The sequence below is a fragment of the Danio rerio genome, chromosome 24, assembly GCF_052040795.2.
Source record: "Danio rerio strain M-AB ecotype USA chromosome 24, GRCz13ab, whole genome shotgun sequence".
NCBI lineage: Eukaryota > Metazoa > Chordata > Actinopteri > Cypriniformes > Danionidae > Danio > Danio rerio.
In genome coordinates this window covers 25,281,178-25,302,387 of record NC_141044.1, presented here as the reverse complement: position 1 = coordinate 25,302,387, position 21,210 = coordinate 25,281,178, and the positions used below count along the sequence as shown (strand labels likewise).

At 34.4% G+C, this 21,210-nt stretch overlaps 1 protein-coding gene and 2 long non-coding RNA genes across 19 annotated transcripts in view; 1 reads left to right on the top strand and 2 right to left on the bottom strand.

The window, feature by feature from the left end:
• ctnnd2a (catenin (cadherin-associated protein), delta 2a) overlaps positions 1-21,210 on the top strand; it is a 640,689-nt gene that overhangs the window by 528,376 nt on the left and 91,103 nt on the right. For all 9 annotated transcript variants that reach the window (XM_087309485.1, XM_087309483.1, XM_087309489.1 and 6 more), the window contains 2 exons: positions 13,515-13,688; positions 18,269-18,419. In XM_087309485.1, coding sequence (XP_087165611.1) covers positions 13,515-13,688; positions 18,269-18,419 — 325 coding nt within the window. The remainder of the gene's footprint in view (positions 1-13,514; positions 13,689-18,268; positions 18,420-21,210) is intronic.
• Positions 1,665-9,851, bottom strand: LOC147838038 (uncharacterized). Its single transcript, XR_015524970.1, has 2 exons — positions 8,878-9,851; positions 1,665-4,339 (listed from the first exon to the last, which is right to left on the bottom strand). It is a non-coding gene; the product is annotated as an uncharacterized LOC147838038 (long non-coding RNA).
• LOC147838039 (uncharacterized) lies at positions 4,748-7,505 on the bottom strand. Of its 9 annotated transcripts, none has more exons than XR_015524941.1 (8): positions 7,431-7,505; positions 7,114-7,151; positions 6,779-6,806; positions 6,528-6,587; positions 6,101-6,217; positions 5,891-5,994; positions 5,237-5,311; positions 4,748-4,891 (listed from the first exon to the last, which is right to left on the bottom strand). It is a non-coding gene; the product is annotated as an uncharacterized LOC147838039 (long non-coding RNA). The 9 variants fall into 9 exon arrangements; XR_015524942.1 differs by lacking the exon at positions 4,748-4,891 and adding an exon at positions 6,399-6,424 and having other exon boundaries at positions 4,920-5,311; XR_015945705.1 differs by lacking the exon at positions 4,748-4,891 and adding an exon at positions 6,399-6,424 and having other exon boundaries at positions 4,920-5,311; positions 6,528-6,581.

Genomic DNA, 21,210 nt, shown 5'->3' with positions numbered 1-21,210 from the left:
CATTTGCAACACCATTTATCTTTCTGTGTATGCATTTAAAGTATTGTATATCTTTACCGTGAAATATACAGTAATTTTCAAAATGCAATATTAAAATACAGTAGCAGACTGCATAACTGTCCTACGGTAAAATTAAATTCATATTACATTTTAGTTCACCAGTAACTTAATGTAAATTAATTACAGCAAAATACCATATTTACAGCTACATTTATCTTGCTATACATGTTTTTATTTTATATATTTACTGATCAATATACAGCCTTTTTAACAATGCAACTTTAGAATACAGTAACAAACTGCATAACTGTCCTACAGTAAAACATCTCATATTACAGTTAAATAAGTTGTTTACAGTGTCGGTCACTCCCATATACACTCCTATATATTGGTTTTGAAGTTAGCTTGTTAAAGTTATGCATTACCACAATATTTTTTATTTAAATTGTTCAACAGTTCAAAATGTTTCACGCCAAAAATTCTATAGATCAAGGGTACCCAAAAATGAAAATTATATCAAATTTATATCAAATCTAATAGATATCTGCAAGAATGAATCTCATCGGTTCTGGCAGAAGCTCAAACATGCCATGTGACATATAAGAAGGAATCTCATTGGTTCTCACTTATCAATCCGGCATGCTTGAGCTTCTGTGAGCAAATTTAAATGCTGCACACATTGTTCGCGAATCTTATTTTAAATGTTAATAAAGTGATGTTTACCCAGTAATGGATTGTGGCTGTAAGGGCATCTGCTGCGTAAAACATATGTTGGAACAGTTGGCGGTTCATACTGCTGTTGTGACCCCTGATAAATAAGGGACTATGCACAAGGAAAATGAATAAATAAATTAATTAATTAATTAAGTAATTAATTAATGAAATGTTGTTTCTACTTAAGACTTGTATTAAACCAAATCCTTAAAAGACTCATGAAATTAAAATAAACTGTAGATATTAGTATCAATAAGTTAGACTTAAGCATATCTAAAAAGACAGTGTGGAACAAAACAGGGACAACTTTTGAATTCAGAAAATACAAACATCAAAATCTTGCAGTTTATCACTTCCACCTAAATAGATCAACCGTTTTTTATTCATCATTTCTTATCAATCGGTCATCTTCTGACCAATCAAATGCTCTCTACTATCTGATGTACCCTGCCCCTTCAAAATGCTTCTTGTTTGCTTTTCACTCTCACTGGCAGAGCTGTGATAATAATGAAAACGCTATTGGCTGTTTTTTAAAAAGGGTAGGAGCTACTCTGTCTTTGCAGGATTTTTAAAAACAATTTCAGAAACCGAAATCTTTCAGACTACATATTTTGGCAAAGTTTTGTAACAACATAAGGGTGAACAATATATGTTTAATAGGGAAGTCTGCATGTTTTCCAGTGATGGGTTGCAGGTGGAAAGGCATCCGCTCTGTAAAACTTGCTGGATAAGTTAGCAGTTCATTCCGCTGTGGCGACCACTGATTAATAAAGGAACTTAGCCGAAAAGTGAAATGAATGAATGAAATTGTCTGTAGTGTGTGAATGAGTGTGTATGGGTGTTTCCCAATACTGGTTGGCAGCTGGAGGGGCATCCGTTGTGTAAAACATATGCTGGATAAGTTGGTGATCCCTCGTAAATAAAGAGACTAAGCCGAAGGAAAAAGAATGAATGATGTTACTATAATCATTAAAAACAATCCAAAAAGGTTTTTTTTTTATTTCTGGAAGAATATGAAATAACAAAATATAACACATTTACTAATAATATTAGTGCAGCTCATGACCTTTTGAAAAATTTATGTCAAAAAAAAGTCCAAGAGTGTGAGAAAACAAGGATACCGGAGTCGTCCATCTCTGCCTGTTGGCCTGTAAAGAGGCCCATTTCTCCCCATTACCTAAGCTGGCCTCTGGTATCATGTGGCGGACCTGCTTCTCAGCCGAGACGCTTTGAAAGAGGACACCTGTGCCTCCGGGCAGCAGCAGGCTAATGTACTCCCGTTAAATCATTTATCACTAAATGGCAGTGAGGAGGGCCAGGAAAGCGGAGCGTGCTGCCCGCCGAGCCTCAGTCAGGGCAGGGCAGTAGCGTTTGGCGTAGCTAATTGACTGAGAGGAGAGAGTGTGTAAACCAGAGCCATTTCAGCCCGGCGAGCACTGATACCCTTCTTTGAGTTTACTCTGAGAAATGGGGCATGGAGTGCTCATTACGCTCAAAGCTCGCTGACAAGGAAAAGGCACAGAGAAAGTTTTCAGTGATTTGAGATGCTGGTTTACGCTCTGATAGTCTCCGATTGAGAAGAAGCATTAGGATCATGTTTGACGTTTTTAGATTTCTCTTAACTCTTTCTTTGGGATTTGAATAGCTGGCAGAATAGCATTTGGGTGGATGTGAGCCATTTTAAGTGGCCAGAAACATGCAGATATTGTGTGTGTCAGACAGAGAAGGGATTTTTCACATTTAGTGAATATGATATTAGTGCTGAGAAGCTTAAAATGCACTAAAAAGAGAGGTGAAACTTTTAAATCTTTCAATGTTGAGGAAGCCTATTACAAATGTGACAATGTGACAATAGGTGAGTTTATAATGTAATGTCTCTGATATTTTGAGCATTTTATTACATTTTGAGCTCAATATTCATGTTTTGAGAAAATTATTACATTATAAACGTTTCATTACAATAATAATGTAGTAATTATTACAATATGTGCAGTAATGACATTACATTTATTAAATAAGTTATTAAAGTTATTAATTCATGTGTTATTAAATTATAAATTATTTAAAAGACAATTACAAAGTCGTGTTCTTTTTTTAACACATTTAAAGGTGCTGTATGTTAGTTCTTGATTCTTCTAAATCATCAAAATGCCAGAGCGTAAACATTAGGTGAACAGAGGTTACATTTTAACCCTGTGTCCTAACAACACACTGCATGGTGAGATTTGCTTGTTGGCTTACACATGCCACAGTTTTAAGCTTTTATTTCAAACGGTTTTTTTTATTTTCAAGATCGGAGGTGAACTTTCTGCTGCTGCTTTCAGTAGTATGGCAATAAATGTCACGTAAAATGGCATTCAAACTCACATAATTAGCATTTAACACTGAATGAAGCACATGAGGTGTACCTGAGGTGATCATTGTCAGTTTTCTGTTGTTCAGCTTCAAGAAATAGAAACCGTTTACAAAATATACGTATATTTCAGGTGTTGGTTAGGACAAAAGCTCTTTAAATATGGAAAATATTCCTTCTATGATGTGCTGTTGCTTTTATTTAGAACATAATCAACCTTTAGGCTTAACAGTTAAGCTCACTGCTGATGATGTCGTCAATCTGGCAACCTGTGCCTGCATTTGTTTTGAACCAGGTTTGCAATATCTAGTTCAGTCACTAGTTCAACTCAAGTTCATATTTTACCCAATGTTGAGATAAAAAATAACCCTGTATTTTTTTTATTAATATAACAGCAATATAATAAAATATAAGAGGAATGTAAGTTAGCACTGTGGTTAGCACCTCACAGCAAGGTCGCTGTTTCATGTCTCCGCTGGCCCAGTCGGCATTTCTGTGTGGAGTTTACATGTTCTCTCAGTGTTGATGTGGGTTTCCTCTGAGTGTCCCGGTTTTCCCCACAGTCCAAAGATGTGCTTTATAATTAAATTAAATAAACTAAACTGGCTGTAGTGTATGAGTGTGTGTGTGTGAATGCGAGTGTATGGATGTTTATCAGAACTGGGTTGGAGCTGGAAGGGCATCTGCTGTGTAAAACATATGCTGGAATACTTGGCGGTTCATTCCGCTGTGGTGACCCCCCTGATAATCAGGGACTAAATCGAAGGAAAATGAATGTAGTATATTTCTTCTCAAATATCTTGTTTTTTTATTCAGATATTTCCTGCAATCTATAGATTTCCTTAGCTGAGGATTGATAAGTAAATGCGTGTTTGGCATGCTGTCCCAAAAGAGACCCCTGAGCTCGAAAGATCTCCGAGCCCGAGGCTACCTCCTGTTTCATCGGGAGAAAAGAGAGTCTGAGCTCAGGTATGTCTTGAGAATTTCCTTGTATTATGCTTGGAAAGAGGGGAGGATAGGGGAATTTTTCAAAAAGAAGATGGCTAAGGTAATGAAATCTGACTATTAATGTGCATTTGGATTCATCTGATTGGTATATCATGTGATAGCTTATGCGAAACCAGCTGTAGTCAATCATAAGCACGTGATCCTCTCTAAATTACCTTATAAATAAACTTGATTTAAATATTGGTAAACAAATATTCTTTCTGCAATGTAAACAGGGTAATGTCATATAAAATAATTTCGCTAACTTCTAATGTTCTTAAAATGCTACACTGTAAAAAATTTGACCTTAAATTCACAGTAAATTACTGGCTAATAATTGCATTACTTTCACAGTAAATTACTGTATGTAAATTCACAGTAAATTATTGTGAGGTAGTTCACAGTAATTTACTGTGGTTTTGTCACATTAAATTATTGTGAAATTACAACCATATATTGTAACTTTACAGTAGATAATAAAGTCCTTTACTGTGATTTCACAGTATTATCTTGTAGAATTAACTATATTTTACTGTGAATTTGCAAAACGATTACTGTGATTTAGCAGTAGGTTGCAGTTTAAATACCTGATTTAACTGTAAAGTTACAGTTATATCCTGGATTACTGTAATTGAACAGTTTGGTGCTGTAAAATTTCAAAGCATATTTAAATTCTGTCTTATTTTACTCACCCTCAGGTTATTCCAGCTCTGTTAAAAAGGATTTTTTTTGTTAAACACAGAAATAAAAATATCAAATATTCCTCTTTGTGTCCAAACAACCTGAGGATGCGTAAATGACGACAGAATCTTCATTTTTGGGTGATCTGAGAAGACTCTAAAATCAAAATAAAAACAAACACACATACATTTTACAGATTTATTTTACAGCTTTATGACATCTGTGTAAACATTTTAGAAAACTTTCAAAAGGTGAAGGTGAAGCCTCAAAAAATACTATAAGAACATATTAACAAAAAAATCTGACATCATATTCAGCATACATATAAAAAGCAGTGCTTCAGAGTGCGCTCTCTCTCTCTCTCATTATATATATATATATATATATATATATATATATATATATATATATATATACACATGAGAGAGAGAGAAAAAACTTCTTGCTAAATTAGGCAGTCGTCTATTCAAGGTCAATTATTTTCCTGATAATTTTACACACTTGCTGGTTGATGTTGCTTCTCTGCTTCTTTGACTTCGTCTGTCTTCCATCTCCAAACTGGTGCCCAAAAAGCACCTATGAGCAAAAGGGCAGACAAACAGTTAGCTTCATACAACACTACTGGGACAATACTGCTGCACTACAGAGCAAAATTACTGTTTGCTCAGTTTAAACATGCTGACAATACTGTAGCTCAGTCAAACTGCAATCATTTAAACAAAAACATCTGAAAAACATTTCCATCACAAACACACAATCAAGAACAGTCCAACAACAAATAGTGGTTTTAATGACCTAGGCAGAGCATTTTAAAACAGTTGATTTGATTTACACCTTCTGTTTACAGACTATAATCTAATGCTGAGTTCACACTTATTGCAAAGTTAACACATGCATCACAGTACTTGCTCTTGAACACTAGCAGGATTTTTCTTGCATCAAGCTAATTTTTCATGATTAAAATATTAGGAAAATTTTGCAAAAAAAAACTTGATTGAAGTGATACAGCACTTGTGTTGTATTCATTTCAATCAAGTTTTTTGCAAATATTCCAAATATTTTTAAACGTTTTTTGAGTTTCACTTAATTTGTGCTGCCCAGTAAAAATTTCCCACTATTTATGCCTTTGCAATGACTTGCATGTAATCCACTCACCTGAATAGGTAACTTCACATATGGTAAAAGAGCCCCATCCTTTTAAAGACAGCTTCCCCTCTGGTCTCCAGCACAGACGAACAAATTGTGTCTGCAACACGGTTCTTTATAACAAGGGGACAAGTGGAGTCATGACTTGTGTTCCTATACATTCCTTGTTTAACCCCCCCAAAACAAGCCCTCAGTTACAATATTTATTGTAGACATTACCTTAAATTCCAGAGTGCAAAAGGCATCTTCAGCATACTTCAGTTTCAGACCAGATCCAAAGTCAGTTGTGAAACCCAGGTGAGGTCCCATGACCACTCGACCCTCCAAGGAATAAGACTAAAAGGGGGAAAGAAGGACTAAATTAGAGGTGTTTGTGAATAATTAAATTTGTTTGTAGAAACAAAGTTGACATTCCATGCTCTGCCTATTAAAAACCAAGCAAACAAACACACATGCCCAGTAAAATTGCTAATAAAAATAAAAACTATAGTTAAAAAAATCTTTGTCTAATATTTACTACTACTGGAGGTACTGGTGGAACTTCTGGAAGAAGAAAAAGAGTGTGTACAAGAAACTGCTCACAACAAATCTGTGAAAAACCTGACATTTAAAAATCTAATAAAAATGAGGAAGGCATCAACATTACCTTTAATAATCAAGCGAGGGGTGATTGGTAGCATCAGTGTTTCAACATCAATGGCTGTGGCTGCAAAAAAAATATGAATATAATAAGAGTAGAATAAGACTCAACCTAACACACACACACACACACACACACACACACATACCCATATATATATATATATATATATATATATATATATATATATATATATATAGGTTTAGATTGTGTTAATGAATTTAGGTTATATTTGTGTGCTCAGAATTTACACTCACCTCACACTTCAGCTATTATCAGGTACACCTGAACACCAAAAAATAAAATCTACAGTTAGTGACACTATACAATTAACGTTAGTTCTCATTAGTAAATGTTAGCACTGCATTAACACCAGTGAGAAATATACAATATGTACTGTGTTAGTGTTAGTTTAAAAGAATACAACTGAATTGTATTATAAGCCTCATTTAATAAAACAGTTAAGACTTGTTTCATAATGAGTTTAGTTTATTTAACTAACTTAACGTTAACGTTGCAGTGAACAAAATTAACGTACATGATGGTGACTAACGTAACCGTAACGTTAACTTAAGTGAAGGTCAGAGCTTACCTTAACTTTAGTCATTTCACCTTTACTTCAGTCTTGTACTGAAACAGAAAATGCAGTTAACAAGAAGTTAATTAAAGAAAATTTCCTTTTTTTTCAGGAACTAACGTTAACGTTATGCTAATAACAAGTTACCTCAGAAAACACTACAATCACCATCTGGCGTCGTTAATTTCTTGTTTTAAAAAAAGGCGCGCTTAAACCCTGTACGTGCGAGTACAACTAAAGTACTCGGTAAATTCCTGTTAAATGACATACCCTATACAGAAATACACATACAACAATCATTTAACGGACAAAAGTCATATTTTAACACTTACCGAGGATGAATCCGTTGGGTGAAGAGACGACGCAGGCGTTGTCGTGATGGCGCTTGTTTGCGTTCGAGTCGAGTCAGTTCTGTTCAATGAATCGGCTCTTTTAAGTGAACAGTAAAGAGTCGAATTCGGCTCCTTTAAGTGAACAGTAAAGAGTCGAATTCGCCTGAAAACGATTCCGTTTTGTATAATATTGTAAGACGCAAACATATAATTCATTAATATTTCATCATATTGCTTGGTTCGTGTACTGCTTGTACACGAATTGCTTGTTGATGACTATGAGCTCATGAACACGTCTGATAAAATATCTGAATCTGATTCAATGTCACACGAGTCCTGAACCGAAGCAGTGCAAAAGTGTTATATTGACTGAAATATAAAGTTAATTATTTTCTTCGCCATTCAAAATATTACATATCTCTGACTTCAACAATAAGAATAAAGTTCGTTTTGAGTGTATTGAGAATTATTATTTTTTCCTCCTAGGATTCATTTCGCACCAAGCTGCATCAAGCTGTAATGGTGGATGAGAAGGCACATAATATAAATATTGCTTGTAATATGTAATGAAATAAAGTTTTAACACTTTTTCATGCGAGAATGTAGTTCTTCAAAACTCAAATCTGTGGATTGTTAGTAAAGATTGTTTGTAATTTTAAGTGTGTTTTGCCGGTAGCGGAGATCTATGACCTCCAGGCGGTAACGGCGCTCATTACTCATGTATCCGCCGAGAGGCGCCTGTGTTCAGGCTAGACATTGGGACAATTGCCCCGTCTTCGATGGCTCTATATGCGTCCGAAAATGAAGTTTTAACTGTTTTTCATGCTAGAATGTAGTTGTTTAAAACTCTAATCTGTGGTTTATTTATATAGATAAAAATAATAATAATTTATATATATTTAATTCTGAGATTAGTGACCTCCAGGCGATGACAGGTGCCCAATACTCATGAAACCGTCTAAAGCAGACATTTACCCTGACATTGAAATAATTGTTGGCTGTTTAACAGTCTTTGGTTTCATTAATTAATTACTTTTTATTCCAGTTTATTATGTTTTGGCTAAGCACACAGTTGTTCATTAAATATTATTTCCTATTCTATGTTAACTGTATAAAATTAAATAAAGGTGCAGTACAACCAAAAAGATGTTGGTAACCAAATCGTTTTGGGGGCTAAAAACATTCTGTTATTATCTGTTAAAAGTTCATTTGTATTAATTTCTACGTTGAGTTAAAAAAGGTTTGAATTTCTATAACTAACGTGCAAAAGATATAGCCCATTTCACAGTAATTGGCTGTAATCATGCTACCTGCCGTTATTTCACAATAAAATTATGAATACAACATATTACTGTGAATTTTTCAGTTAAATACTGTGAAGGGATACTAATGTAATTTACTGTGAAAAATTACAGTAACTTGTTGTGAAAACCTGGAAATTTTTTACAGTGTAGCAAAAATTGGTGCAATAGCCTAGTGGTTACCGTGCTGACATATGGTGCAATAGCACATCAGAACGTCACAAGGTCGAATCCCGACTCCAGGACATTTCCCAACCCTAACCCCTTCTCTCTTCCGATTCACTTCCTGTCTCATTACTGTCCTATCTAATAAAGGAAAAAAGGCCAAAAATAAATACTAGCAATAATATAGATTCAGTGAAGACAATCTTCCAATTTGAGATCACAGACCCAAATCTAATCTACTCTCATACAGTATATCGACGGTGACACCTGGTGTTACAGTGAACAATACAACACTAACATCATCAGCTCACATGTGAACTAAAGTCGCCTACATCTTAGCTGACCTCAGGGAAATTAAATCAACAGTACATTTTGATAGATCTGGACATAAACAAGCAGCATGTTTTTGACACTGATGCTGAAGCAAGCAGTGTTTCATTGATAAATTTTGACAGTACTTCCGACAACAATGGCAAAATAACAAGACTAAATGCATGTGCAGTGTTGCCTTCACTGTTTGCATATAGCGAAAGATTAAAGCGAGTGGGATTTGAGAGTATGGGAAGAGCAGGATCCTCCTGGGAGCTTCTCCAGCCTCCAGCAGTTGATTGAACAACAGAGCAGGAACGGGGGAGATGAAAACAGACTCATTAATAATGAAGGGAGAGTGAGGCTGAGTGCCAGAGCTTGTTGAAGATGCTGAGGTATTTCACAACTTGCTTTGCCTGAAAGTAGGTCAGCCTGGGAGACCAGCGCTTTTAAAAAAAAAGCACACTTGGTGCTCGATGTTCCTGACCAGTTCTGGGCTCATTCAGGCCTGGATTTGTTAAGATCTGTGTCTGTGTCAGTGTTTGTGATTTTGTTCTGTACAGAATGACAGTTTTACCACAGGAGTTCAACAGGTCTCTGTACACTTGGCCTCTAGTAGTTGGTTATTGGTGGTCTTAACTGTAGATAATATAATAACAAAAGAGAGAAATAAAAACAAAAAAAAGTAATGCTGGTGAAAGTGTTTGTGCAGTTAATACATTTTTATCTATTTTTAAACATATTCATAAGTATGCACTGCTGTTTAAAAGTATCAGTAGGATGAAAACCATTACAACTTTTTTTAGTAAAAATAAAAAACTATATACATTTTATATACATATATTATTATTAGTTTTTATTTTGTTTTTTTTAACAAATAATACACTTTTGATGTTGTTGTTAAGTATTGTCATTCATCCATTTCCCCTGAAATAACTTAGTCATTGCTCGTAGTCATCTTTTAAAATTATGTAATAATAAATATATTGAGCTTAAATTTTACAGTTATATACAGTTGAAGTCAGAATTATTAGCTCCCCTTTTAATTTTTTTTCTTTCTTTTTTTAAATATTTCCCAAATTATGTTTAACAGAGAAAGGAAGTTTTCAGTTTGTCTGATAATATTTTTTCTTCTGGAGAAAGTCTTATTTGTTTTTTTGCAGCTAGAATAAAAGCAGCTTTTAATTTTTTAAACACCATTTTAAGGACAAAATTATTAGCCCCTTTAAGGTAATTTTTTTTTTCGATAGTCTACAGAACAAACCGTTGTTATACAATAACTTGCCTAATTACCCTAACCTGCCTAGTTAACCTAATTAACCTAGTTACACATTTCAACATGTATTTATTAATTAATTTATTAATTTATTTATTTATATACATACATATGCATATAAACACACAAAATGATACTTAAACATTCAAATATTTACATTACAAAATAACAGTTAAACAAAATAAACACTGACATACCTTCTGCAGAAGCATTGCTAATTTCAAACATTTACAAAAGGTAAGAAATAAAACCCTCTCTGTTCCTGTAGAGATGGACGATCCTCAGTGCTGTATCCTGTGTCTGTACCTGTGCAGCTGCTGGTGCCTCTGGAGCAATGCTGGATTATGCCATCTCATCTTCTTTTTTGACAAATTTCAGCATGGAACCTCCATGTACAATACAGATGAAATTAGTCATTTAAAGAAAAACTCATGACATACCATTAAGACAATGGGCCAGCCAAGCACTCTTTATAATGTGTCTAAACTTCAACCAAAATGTGGAATTAACTTGCACTATAATCCATGGTGACAAAAACTGACCCTTGCTGTCAGTATAAATCAAAGACATTTGGTCTTTAAGAATTAATGAGTGTATTTTTAAACAAAAACTTTGTTAACATTCAGGGGGAAAAACATCATTAATGAATTCACGCTATAAAAATGGATTATGGTCTGTGGCTTACAATAATTTGACTCATTTTATATTATTGATCTTTCAGAAATCACAGAATGAATCAGTTTTGTTTTTTCATATTGTAATGTACAAAAAAATGTCCAATTTAAAACAAACCAATCTACCGATGTAAAGGCTAAAGAGACTTTATTGTCATTGCCGTGATACAAGCAATAACAACAGCGGCAATAAGAAATGTATAAAAATGAGACAAAACAATAAACAATGATAACTGCAAAGAATTTTATAACAGATAATTATATAATATAATAACTATATAATAATAAATAATACATACAGTGAAAGGATTGTGCAGTGCATGTGTATGTAGCTGGTGTGCAAACAGAATTGTGAAGTATTGCACAAGTTAAAAAAAAAATTGAGTTTGTGTAATTATCGGCAACATGGGGAAGAGGGGCAAACGTGAAAAGTCATAGAACATGTCTTTTCAGTTTAAAGCACAATGCACAGCCGCAAAGCAAGAAACTGAATGTAAACAACAACAAATAAGGCAGATTTGGTGTGGAGAAAGTGGTTTAAGCATTAGCCTTATTAATTGACTTAAACAACCCAAAATATAGCGTTTTCCCGATTCATGGACCTAAGTTACCTGAAAGTGATGCACACGATTCATTGTGTACTCTTTTCCTCTTCTCGGCTCCAGACTGTTGGCATAGAGCTGCAGCATCAATTATAATTATATGCTGCTAGCAGGCGCAAAGATAAATGGTACACGACTGCGCGTGCATGGAAAAAAAATGACATCACATGTTTGTTTTTGTGTTCGTCATAAAATGACTTTTTTATGTATTTAACAACATATTATCAATATATATTTTATTTACACTCAGTTTGTGTTAATATAATATTAAATAAAAAATTTTAAGCAATTCAGGGACTGTTTGATTTTGTAGATTTGTATTATTAATTTTTTATAATTTTACGTTGTAAAACTATTTTGATGGTGCTGAAAGTGAACACTGAGAAGGAAATTTCATTATACATTGTATGATGAAGAGAAACAATCAATAGTTAATGAATCAGACTCACTCAGAATACAGTCTCATCTGTTGCTTTTTTAAATCACATAACAATACATAATATTTAAAATAATATGTTAAGTAATTTATTCATTTAAAAAGTTTTTATTTGACATTAAATTATGAAAATATGACAGTAATGATGTTTATTTTTGTGAGAAAAAAAAAAGTTTGTTTCAGGTAAATGCCATAACTTTGAACTTAATGTTCATCAAACAATCCTTAAAAATGTATCAGGGCTTCTACAAAAGTATAAAGTATTATTGTCGACATTAAAAATAACCTAAAATGTTTAAAATCAGCATTTTTGAAGGATTTCTGAAATGTTACGTGACACTTAAAGCTGGATAAATAATGCTGAAAAGTCAGCTTTGACATTACATTTTAAAATATACTGTACTTAGTTATAAAGTAGTAATTTTAAATTCTAAAAATATTGTACAGTGTGAAAATTTTTACTGTATGTTTACAATAAATCACTTTGTATATATTTTTTAAACCAGTATTAGAATTTGTTATGGATGTACATTAATTAGTTATGGAATTAAATGTGGAATTACTGATGACTAGACCCACATGGAATCTGCGCATGCAGAAATCTGTAGATTTTTAGCCCATCAAGAAGTCTATGTATATACTTATGTATATGTAAATTTTTATTTATTTATTATTATTCAGTTTTTAAAATCATTTAACTAATATCATTGTGATATAATAGTAATATTAAAGTGTTCAAATGATTAATTTACAATACAGTTTGTAAAGTAATATGTTCTTTTAAAAAACTGAACTTTTAGTAGAGATATATGAGAGACTTGCTTAGTTTACCAAATAAGTGGATCTAATTGGATTTGCATTGTAAACATTGATTATTAATATTTGTTGATTTCATATATTAAGTTTTTAGTTATGATACTCCTAAAATCATTCTGCAAAAATCTGCAGACTTTTATGAAATTCTCCACAGAAATAGAAAAAACGTCAGCAGATTCTGTCTGGCCCTTGTAATAACTTTACAGACTTTTCAAATTTGGTTGGTCTTTAAATAGTTGGTATTTAAATGGTGCTCATGTATATTTTAAAATAAAGACACCACAACTTTATAACAGTTATGTATAAAAGCATACAAAAACAGTCAAATCATTCATTTTAATAATCAATTCTTGGTTTTTTTAGTGATTCCACATGGGCAGTCGAGTTTCTCAATTGCAAGATTACAGTTCTCTCAATGTTGCTTTAGTTCAGACTGTTGGTTGTCTAAAAGCCTCTTTTAAATGTTGATGATAGATTTTTGTCATTGTTTTTTGTGTTTCTGTAGTGGGATGGTGTGGGACCCCTGCCGGACACTGCTGAGCCCCCCAAGGGGATTCAGATGCTGTGGCACCCCTCAATAGTGAAGCCCTACCTCACCCTGCTGTCTGAGTGCTCCAACCCGGACACACTGGAGGGGGCCGCCGGGGCCCTGCAGAACCTGGCAGCCGGGAGCTGGAAAGTAAGAACTCTTGTTATTCGGTCAGCATTCATTGTTGGATTTGTCTTGTGGGTTTCTTTCTTATGAGTTGCCTGTAGTTTACATATTACTCAATGGAATTATCATTGTATTGAGTAATTAACAATTTATCATCATTTTAGTTTCTGGTCGACTATTTTATTAATTTATTTTTATTGTGGTATCTGTCTGAGTAAAAGCAAACGTAAATAGAGTAAAGGGTTTTTAGTCCTTTAAAAATATTCATATAAATTTTTAGACAGTGGACAAGTGTTATTATTATTATTATTATTATTATTATTATTATTATTATTATTATTATTATCTATTCAAATGTTTTTTATTTTTAAAAGATATATACGTTTGTTTTTATAATATTTTTTTTATTTACTATAATATAGTTTTATTTTATTTCCCAGTGATGGGTTGCGGCTGGAGGCCATTCGTTGCATAAAAAATATGCTGGATAAGTTGAAGGTTCATTCCGCTGTGGCAACCCCTGATTACTAAAGGGACTAATCTGAAAGAAATTGAATGAATAAGTTAATGAATGATTGAATAAATTAATTTTATTTATTTTTTATTGGTTGTTCTGAGTCAAAGACAATATATACTTAATCACCATGCTAATGATAACGACTACTCAAAGCAACTTGTTTTTGGATATTGTTGTCTTCTCTTGACTCATATTGTAATTTTTTTATTTGTTTTTTTCTATCCACGCATGTTAGAATCTAAACTTATTGAAAATTGTAAGAAGAAATGGTGTATAATTGCATTTTTCCTGACCAAAACTAGTTGTGTAAACAATGTGTAAACTAGTAGTGCTCTTTGATCTCACATGGTTTTCAGCATCTCTCAGTGACAAACGCTTGTTTTACCTGTGTTGCTGGAGAACTGTAATCCACCTGGTGTGTTCTGAAAGATCAATACTCTCAGATGGAGGCAGATGCAATAGGATTGGATTGGTTTTGAAGCCTCATAACAGGTTTAGACCCCCCTGGAGAAGTTAAATGAAAGCGGCGTCTGTACAACTATGAACAGCTACAGGGCATCAGGTTGGGTACGTGTTTGTAGTTCGGTTATTAGGAGACACACAGGCTTAATAGTTGAGCAATTTTACTTGGTTGCTCTACTATGTTTTATTTTAGGGGATTTACCCTTTGCTTAATTAAAGTTCAAAATGGCTACTTGTACATTCAGGAGTACATTTCTGAAGAAGAAACAGTACTTTGGTCACCTATCTGAAGGAACTTATGCTGCACACCAAGGTTATTATAGTTTTGTGAATTTAAATTACTTTTTATTTCAATACTATTTTTAAATTTGCTGTTTATTTCAGTTTAGTTTTAGTTCATTTCATTAAAGGTGCTTTTAGTTTTAGTACCATTTTTATTTATGAACACATTAATATTTATTCTTTCATTCATTTAGTCCTTTTTTAATCAGGGGTCGCCACAGTGGTATGAACCGCCAACTTATCCAGCATATGTTTTATGCAGTGCATGCACTTCCAGTTGCAACCCAGCACTGGAAACACCCAACGCTTATTCTATTCACCTATAGCTCATGTCTTTAAACTGTGGAGGAAACCTATGCGAATACTGGGAGAACATGCAAACTCCACACAGAAATGCCTACTGACCCAGCCGGGGCTCGAACCAGGAACTTCTTGCTGTGAGGTGACAGTGCTAACCACTGAGCCACCATGTCGCAAATTTTTATTTAGTTTTTATATATTTAGATATATATTATTTATATATATTTTATTTTATAAATTTAGGTTTCAGTAGTTATAGTTTAGCAGAACATGCCCTTTGTCAACCAAAGCAAATTTTGCACAGCTTGCATTAACTCAATTTTCTTTGCCTTAGTTCCTATATGCCTCAAGGGTCGCCACAGCGGAATGAACCGCCAACTCATCTAGCATATGTTTAACGCAACAGATGCCCTTCTAGCTCCAACCCTGTACTGAAAAATAAACACTGAATCGAAGTCATAAATGCAACTAATAAAACTGAAAAAGAGTTTGAAAATTCAGACAAACCTAAACACAATACAAGATCAAACTAGATTAAAACTAAAAACCAACAACCAGTCACCAGACATGAACATTATTGAGCATGTCTACGGTATAAGAGGAAGGAGGAGGCATTGAAGATGTATCCAAAAAATCTTGATTAACTCTGGAAGTCCTGCAAGAACGCTTTCTTTGCCGTTCCAGATGACTTTATTAATATGTTATATTAAACACAGTCTTTGCAGAGATGTATGGATGCAGTCGTCCAAGCTCATACAAAGTCATACACAGTAATAATTCTTTTTCCACTGCAGCATGACTTCATATTCTGTACATTATACTCTGTTGCTCCTCACATAGGGATTTGCTATGAGGATTATCCATATAATTTGCAAGTATTTGTGAAATGTGACAAAAAGACTGCTGATTTCTTTATGTTCCCTCTTGACTTGCATGTTTTCATTACTTCAGTTTTTGTCCTCTTCGTAGATGAACAACCAATTAGAACTCTCTCTTTTTCTCTCACTAATGGCGCCAATGCCAAATTTACAGTACATGCTGAATCTACCAAACTCCCAAGAGTTTATTAAACATTTATTTGTTTTTCACTGACAGCCCAGATGTAGCTTTGTTTTAGTCAACCTTTCTATTCTTTGACATCAATTAGATGTCTATTAGTTTTCTTATAAACACAGAAAATGCTTGTTGGTTCTCAACCTCTCACTCTGCTCCACCTCCACATCTTTTAGCCCCACCCCTGTTGTCACACCATGTTTGATTGACAGCCTGTATTTGAAACAACTTTAAATTGCTGTGTTTACAGTATACACCCTCTGTTTGGAACACTCTGTTGTTGTGTTTTTGTGTCTCTATTTCCTATGCACACACAGACACACACACACACACACACACAGAAGTCATCATAAATGAAGGATGTGAGGTGATGCCCGCTGGGCCATGTTTTTTGCTCTCTCCCCGTTACAGCAGAAGTGGCGAGTAGCAGAGAGTTTAATCTAAGCTGACACTCTGTCACTGATAAAGACTGATCCCACAGCTGAGGTCATACATACAGAACCTCGGCTAGTATTAGTCTTTCACTGTAACCTGCAGAGTGTGATTATACTGTCAGCAGGGTGCTGATCCAAAATCAGACACTTTACAGACATTTGCCCACATGGCATATCCAACTATTAAGATACACTTCATGGACTCTTGAAAACGTCTGATATGTGGAACGGCACTGACAGTCACAAAATGTAACCCAGTGATGCATGAATTTCTAAATCACAAATGTATTAAAATGATCTTAATTAGTGTAATTTTAGTATTGTTTACTAGTTTGTGTCTTAGTATTTTAGTATTGTATACTTGATTTAGTTTGACTCAGTCATGAAAAACGGGTTTTAACTTAATCAGTCCAAGTTTAATATGACTTTTTTCAAACACAAGGCAAGTTTATTTATGTAGCGCGTTTCATACACAATGGTTATTCAAAGTGCTTTACATAAACAGGAATAAAAGAAACAAGTATAAGAGCATAAAAACATATTACAAATGACACTTGCTAAAATATAATTTCATTATTTCAGGCATTTTTTTCAGTTATACAACAGTTCTGTCTGGTTCTCGAATCTGATTGTAAAAACTCGTGCAGCCTCCTCACCCTTCTGTATTACTTTGCCCACATAGAGTCACAGCATATAGCTGTTGACAACATAATGTATTTTTGAGGCTTTTTGAGTCGAGATTGTAGTTGTTTAGATTGCAACTATGCAGTTTATTTGTAAGGATAGTGTCTATCTTAGAATTTCTGAGATACAGCATGTCAGCATCCATCAGCCTGTCATACTGAGCAGAGCAAAAACAGTTGACGTCCATCCACAAGATGGCGACAGAGACCTCATTGTTGGTTTTCTAACTACAGCTGATCAAAACATTATAAAATTGGTGAGTGACATTCTAAGTTGATCTCTATCTTTTGTATGCTGTAGTGCTGTATTTTTATCATAGTATTTGTAGTGTATTGAGTATGAGATGGGACTCGCATATCAGGAATGTATGTATTTTTTGTTTGCCATCTGTTTGTTTCTAATGCGTCTGCTGTTTTTGTTACTGCAGACTAGTTCAGCAAAAAGAAAGAAAGAAGAAATGCCCACATGTGTGTTTAGCATTTTTCCTTATCGCAAACACAACAGTCATCTGGTAGTGATTGCGTTTTTTTTTTTGTTGGCTTTTTTGGGATTCATTATTGTGATCTCTCACGATTGCAAAAGAAATCTATAAAATAATATTATTTGTTTATACTGAAAAAATTACTAAATAAAGTCTGAATATATTCTGAAATTAAATAATTTCTCTAAAACCAAATCCAAATGTTTATCATCAATCCTTCAGTCTATAATGTGATCAGAACTTTCAGAAATCATTTCTGATTATTATCAATACTATTTTGCTTCTTTATATTTTGTCAAGTGACCGTAAGAGACTTCTTTTAAAACTGCATGACCAAAATATCTGAAACATCCATTTCTGTGATGTCCTGTTTATCTGTGTTTCTCTTCAGTGGTCGGTGTACATCCGTGCGGCAGTGAGGAAAGAGAAAGGTCTGCCGATCCTCGTGGAGCTGCTGAGGATCGACAATGACCGCGTTGTGTGTGCCGTCGCCACCGCTCTCCGAAACATGGCCCTGGACGTCAGAAATAAAGAGTTAATCGGTACCGTCTCTTTTCTTCCTCTCCTGATCTTTTGTTTTTTTTCAGTGGCTGTGTTCACTTTGTTTTCAATGGTTCAGACTGAGTTTGTAGAGCTCAGGGTTAACAGCTGCGGTCTCTCTGTAATGAAGTCCAGTCTCTTGTGTTTTAGCCGCTGTGGTGAAGAGGGCCGTTCATAGCTCTCAGCTCACAGGAAGATTACTGTCATTTTATTATTACACTTTTCCTGGACACTCATCATTTTAAATGGGCTTGCAGGCATCAGGCTGCACTCGCACATTCCAGGCTTGGTGGACAGTTTTTGATAGATCCAAATGGAAAGTAGGGAAAATGTCTTCAATACATTTAAAAAAACAAACAATGGCTTCGTGTGGCTGAAGTCAGTATTTAGTGTGACTTTCATTGGCGGTTAGCATACTTTTGAGCTCTTTTGAGGATTGAGTTGTGTTTTGAGGATTAATTTAGTTATTGTACAGGGTTTAGCAGATGGTTTTAACCTTGCTTTCTGGAATACACCCCGATGTGATTTTTTTGTTTGTTTGTTTTTTTTTATTTTTATTTTTTGCAGTTGATGTGACAGCTTTAAAGTTTTAAAGGTTTTTATTTAGTTGCCTTATTGTTTTTGTTTGTTTTATTGTTTTTGGATTTGCTAAGTTTTTGTTTGTTTTGTTTTTATTTTAGCTGCTGGATAAAATTAAAGCTGTAAAGATTTGTTTTAGTTGTTTTAGTTTTGTTGTTTTCATTTGTTTCTTATTTGTTTGGATTGAATTGTTTAACTACTAAAAGTGACATGATAGTTGTTTGTTTGTATGTCACTTTGGCCACGTTTACACTGTGACTGTCAGGTATTGATTCTCAATTCCGATTTGTTGCCTATATCTGATTTTTTTTGCCTGTCTGTTTTCAAGTTTTTTTTAAATTGTGACTCATATTACATTCATGTATTAACACATGCCATACAATTTACGACGTCACACATGCCTAAAGGGGGGTCTAGCATTTGTACCACACTAGCCATGATGGATGAAATTGTCTTGCTTTTAGCTCTGTAAAATATCTAAAGTTTGCCCAACTTTGAAATTATTTTGATGCAGAGGAGGATGGAAATGGCCGTCATCGCAGCTTGCACCTATGGTTTATACAGTATATGGTGTCCTAAACCATTCTAAGGAATTTGTGAATACGAAAGAGATCTCAGGTCTGGTGGGATAAAAACGCGGAGGGCTTTAATGAGGAGCAGTGGGTCCGAAATTTTAGGATGAGCAAACCAACATTTCATATGCTGTGTCCAAGCTTGTCCACATACCTTGTTTACTGTGTCAGCGTCTCCACACACGCTCTTGGAGAAGTGGAGAAGTACCTCATTGTCGCAAGTTTAATAACGTGCAAAACAGAATCTCTCAATTAATCCGGTCAGCCTGTTTACATATAGTTGCCTTGTCACATATTTGATTTCTATGTGACGGAGGCCTGAAACTGATCTCTGAATATCCGAATGTATGCAATTTTTTCATGTTTACACACCCATATGTGTCTGTGACACATATGAGCAAAAAACCAGAACTGAGTCACATTTAACTAGCAGTGTACACAGGGCCTTAGTTGTGATTTGTTCTGTTTGGATGCCCTGGGTGCCATGCGGTTTTTTTGTTTGCTTGTTTGTTTGGTTGATTGCTTGGGTTCCCATGGTTTTGTTTGTCTGACTTTACAGAAAGCTCTGCAACTAAAGTTTCAGTTCATAGTTTAATTAAGTTTTATTTAGTTTAAGTTTGTTTCGTTTTATTGCTTCTATTGTTCTGCTGACTACTACGAGTGATGTGTATTTAAAGGTTGTTCAAAGGCTCGCCATAAATATAATTGTGTTGACATATATTATCCCTCTACCGCACGCATTATGATAAACCTGTAAAAAAAATAATATTTTACTGTTTTTCTTTTCTTAAAATGGCTTAACTTGAAGTGCTATAAAAAAAAAATGAATTAGAAAAAAAAAATATGCCAAATGGCAACAATGTCGAACAGTGGATGTACCTGAGAAATTTCAAATTTAAAACGTTCCTTATAATTAATCATTTTTTACTTTGAAATAATTTCATTGGTGTTGCAGCATTATGAGCTTTAACACAGAACTTATAAATGACACCTTATACATACTTTCCAACAACTCTTATTTCAACAGTTTTCATTTATTCTATTCTTTTTTGCTGAATATTATTAAAAAACTATCATAATATTGTATTATCATATATACAACATACAGTAAATATAAGTATTTTCTCCAGTTAATATTATTAATTCATTCTCTTGTCGGCTTAGTCCCTCTATTAGTCCGGGGTCACCACAGCGGAATGAACCGGCAACTTATCCAGCAAATTTTTACGCAGCGGATGCCGTTCCAGCAGCAACACACACACATTTACACTCATACACTACGGACAATTTAGCCTACCCAATTCACCTGTACCGCATGTCTTTGGACTGTGGGGGAAACCGGAGCACCTGGAGGAAACCCACGCGAATGCAGGGAGAACATGCAAACTCCACACAGAAACACCAACTAAGCCGTGGCTAAAACCAGCGACCTTCTTGCTGTGAGGTGACAGCACTACCTACTGCGCCACTGCCTCGCCTCCAGTAAATTATAACAAATAAATAACTAGTCTAGTATATCCAGGTGCATCAGAATAATGTAGCTAATAGCTAACAATGTTTATATATATTATACTATATACTAAACTACGCCTGTCTTATCTACATCTAAGCTAACTTACTTGAACTGTCGCTATCGAATGTC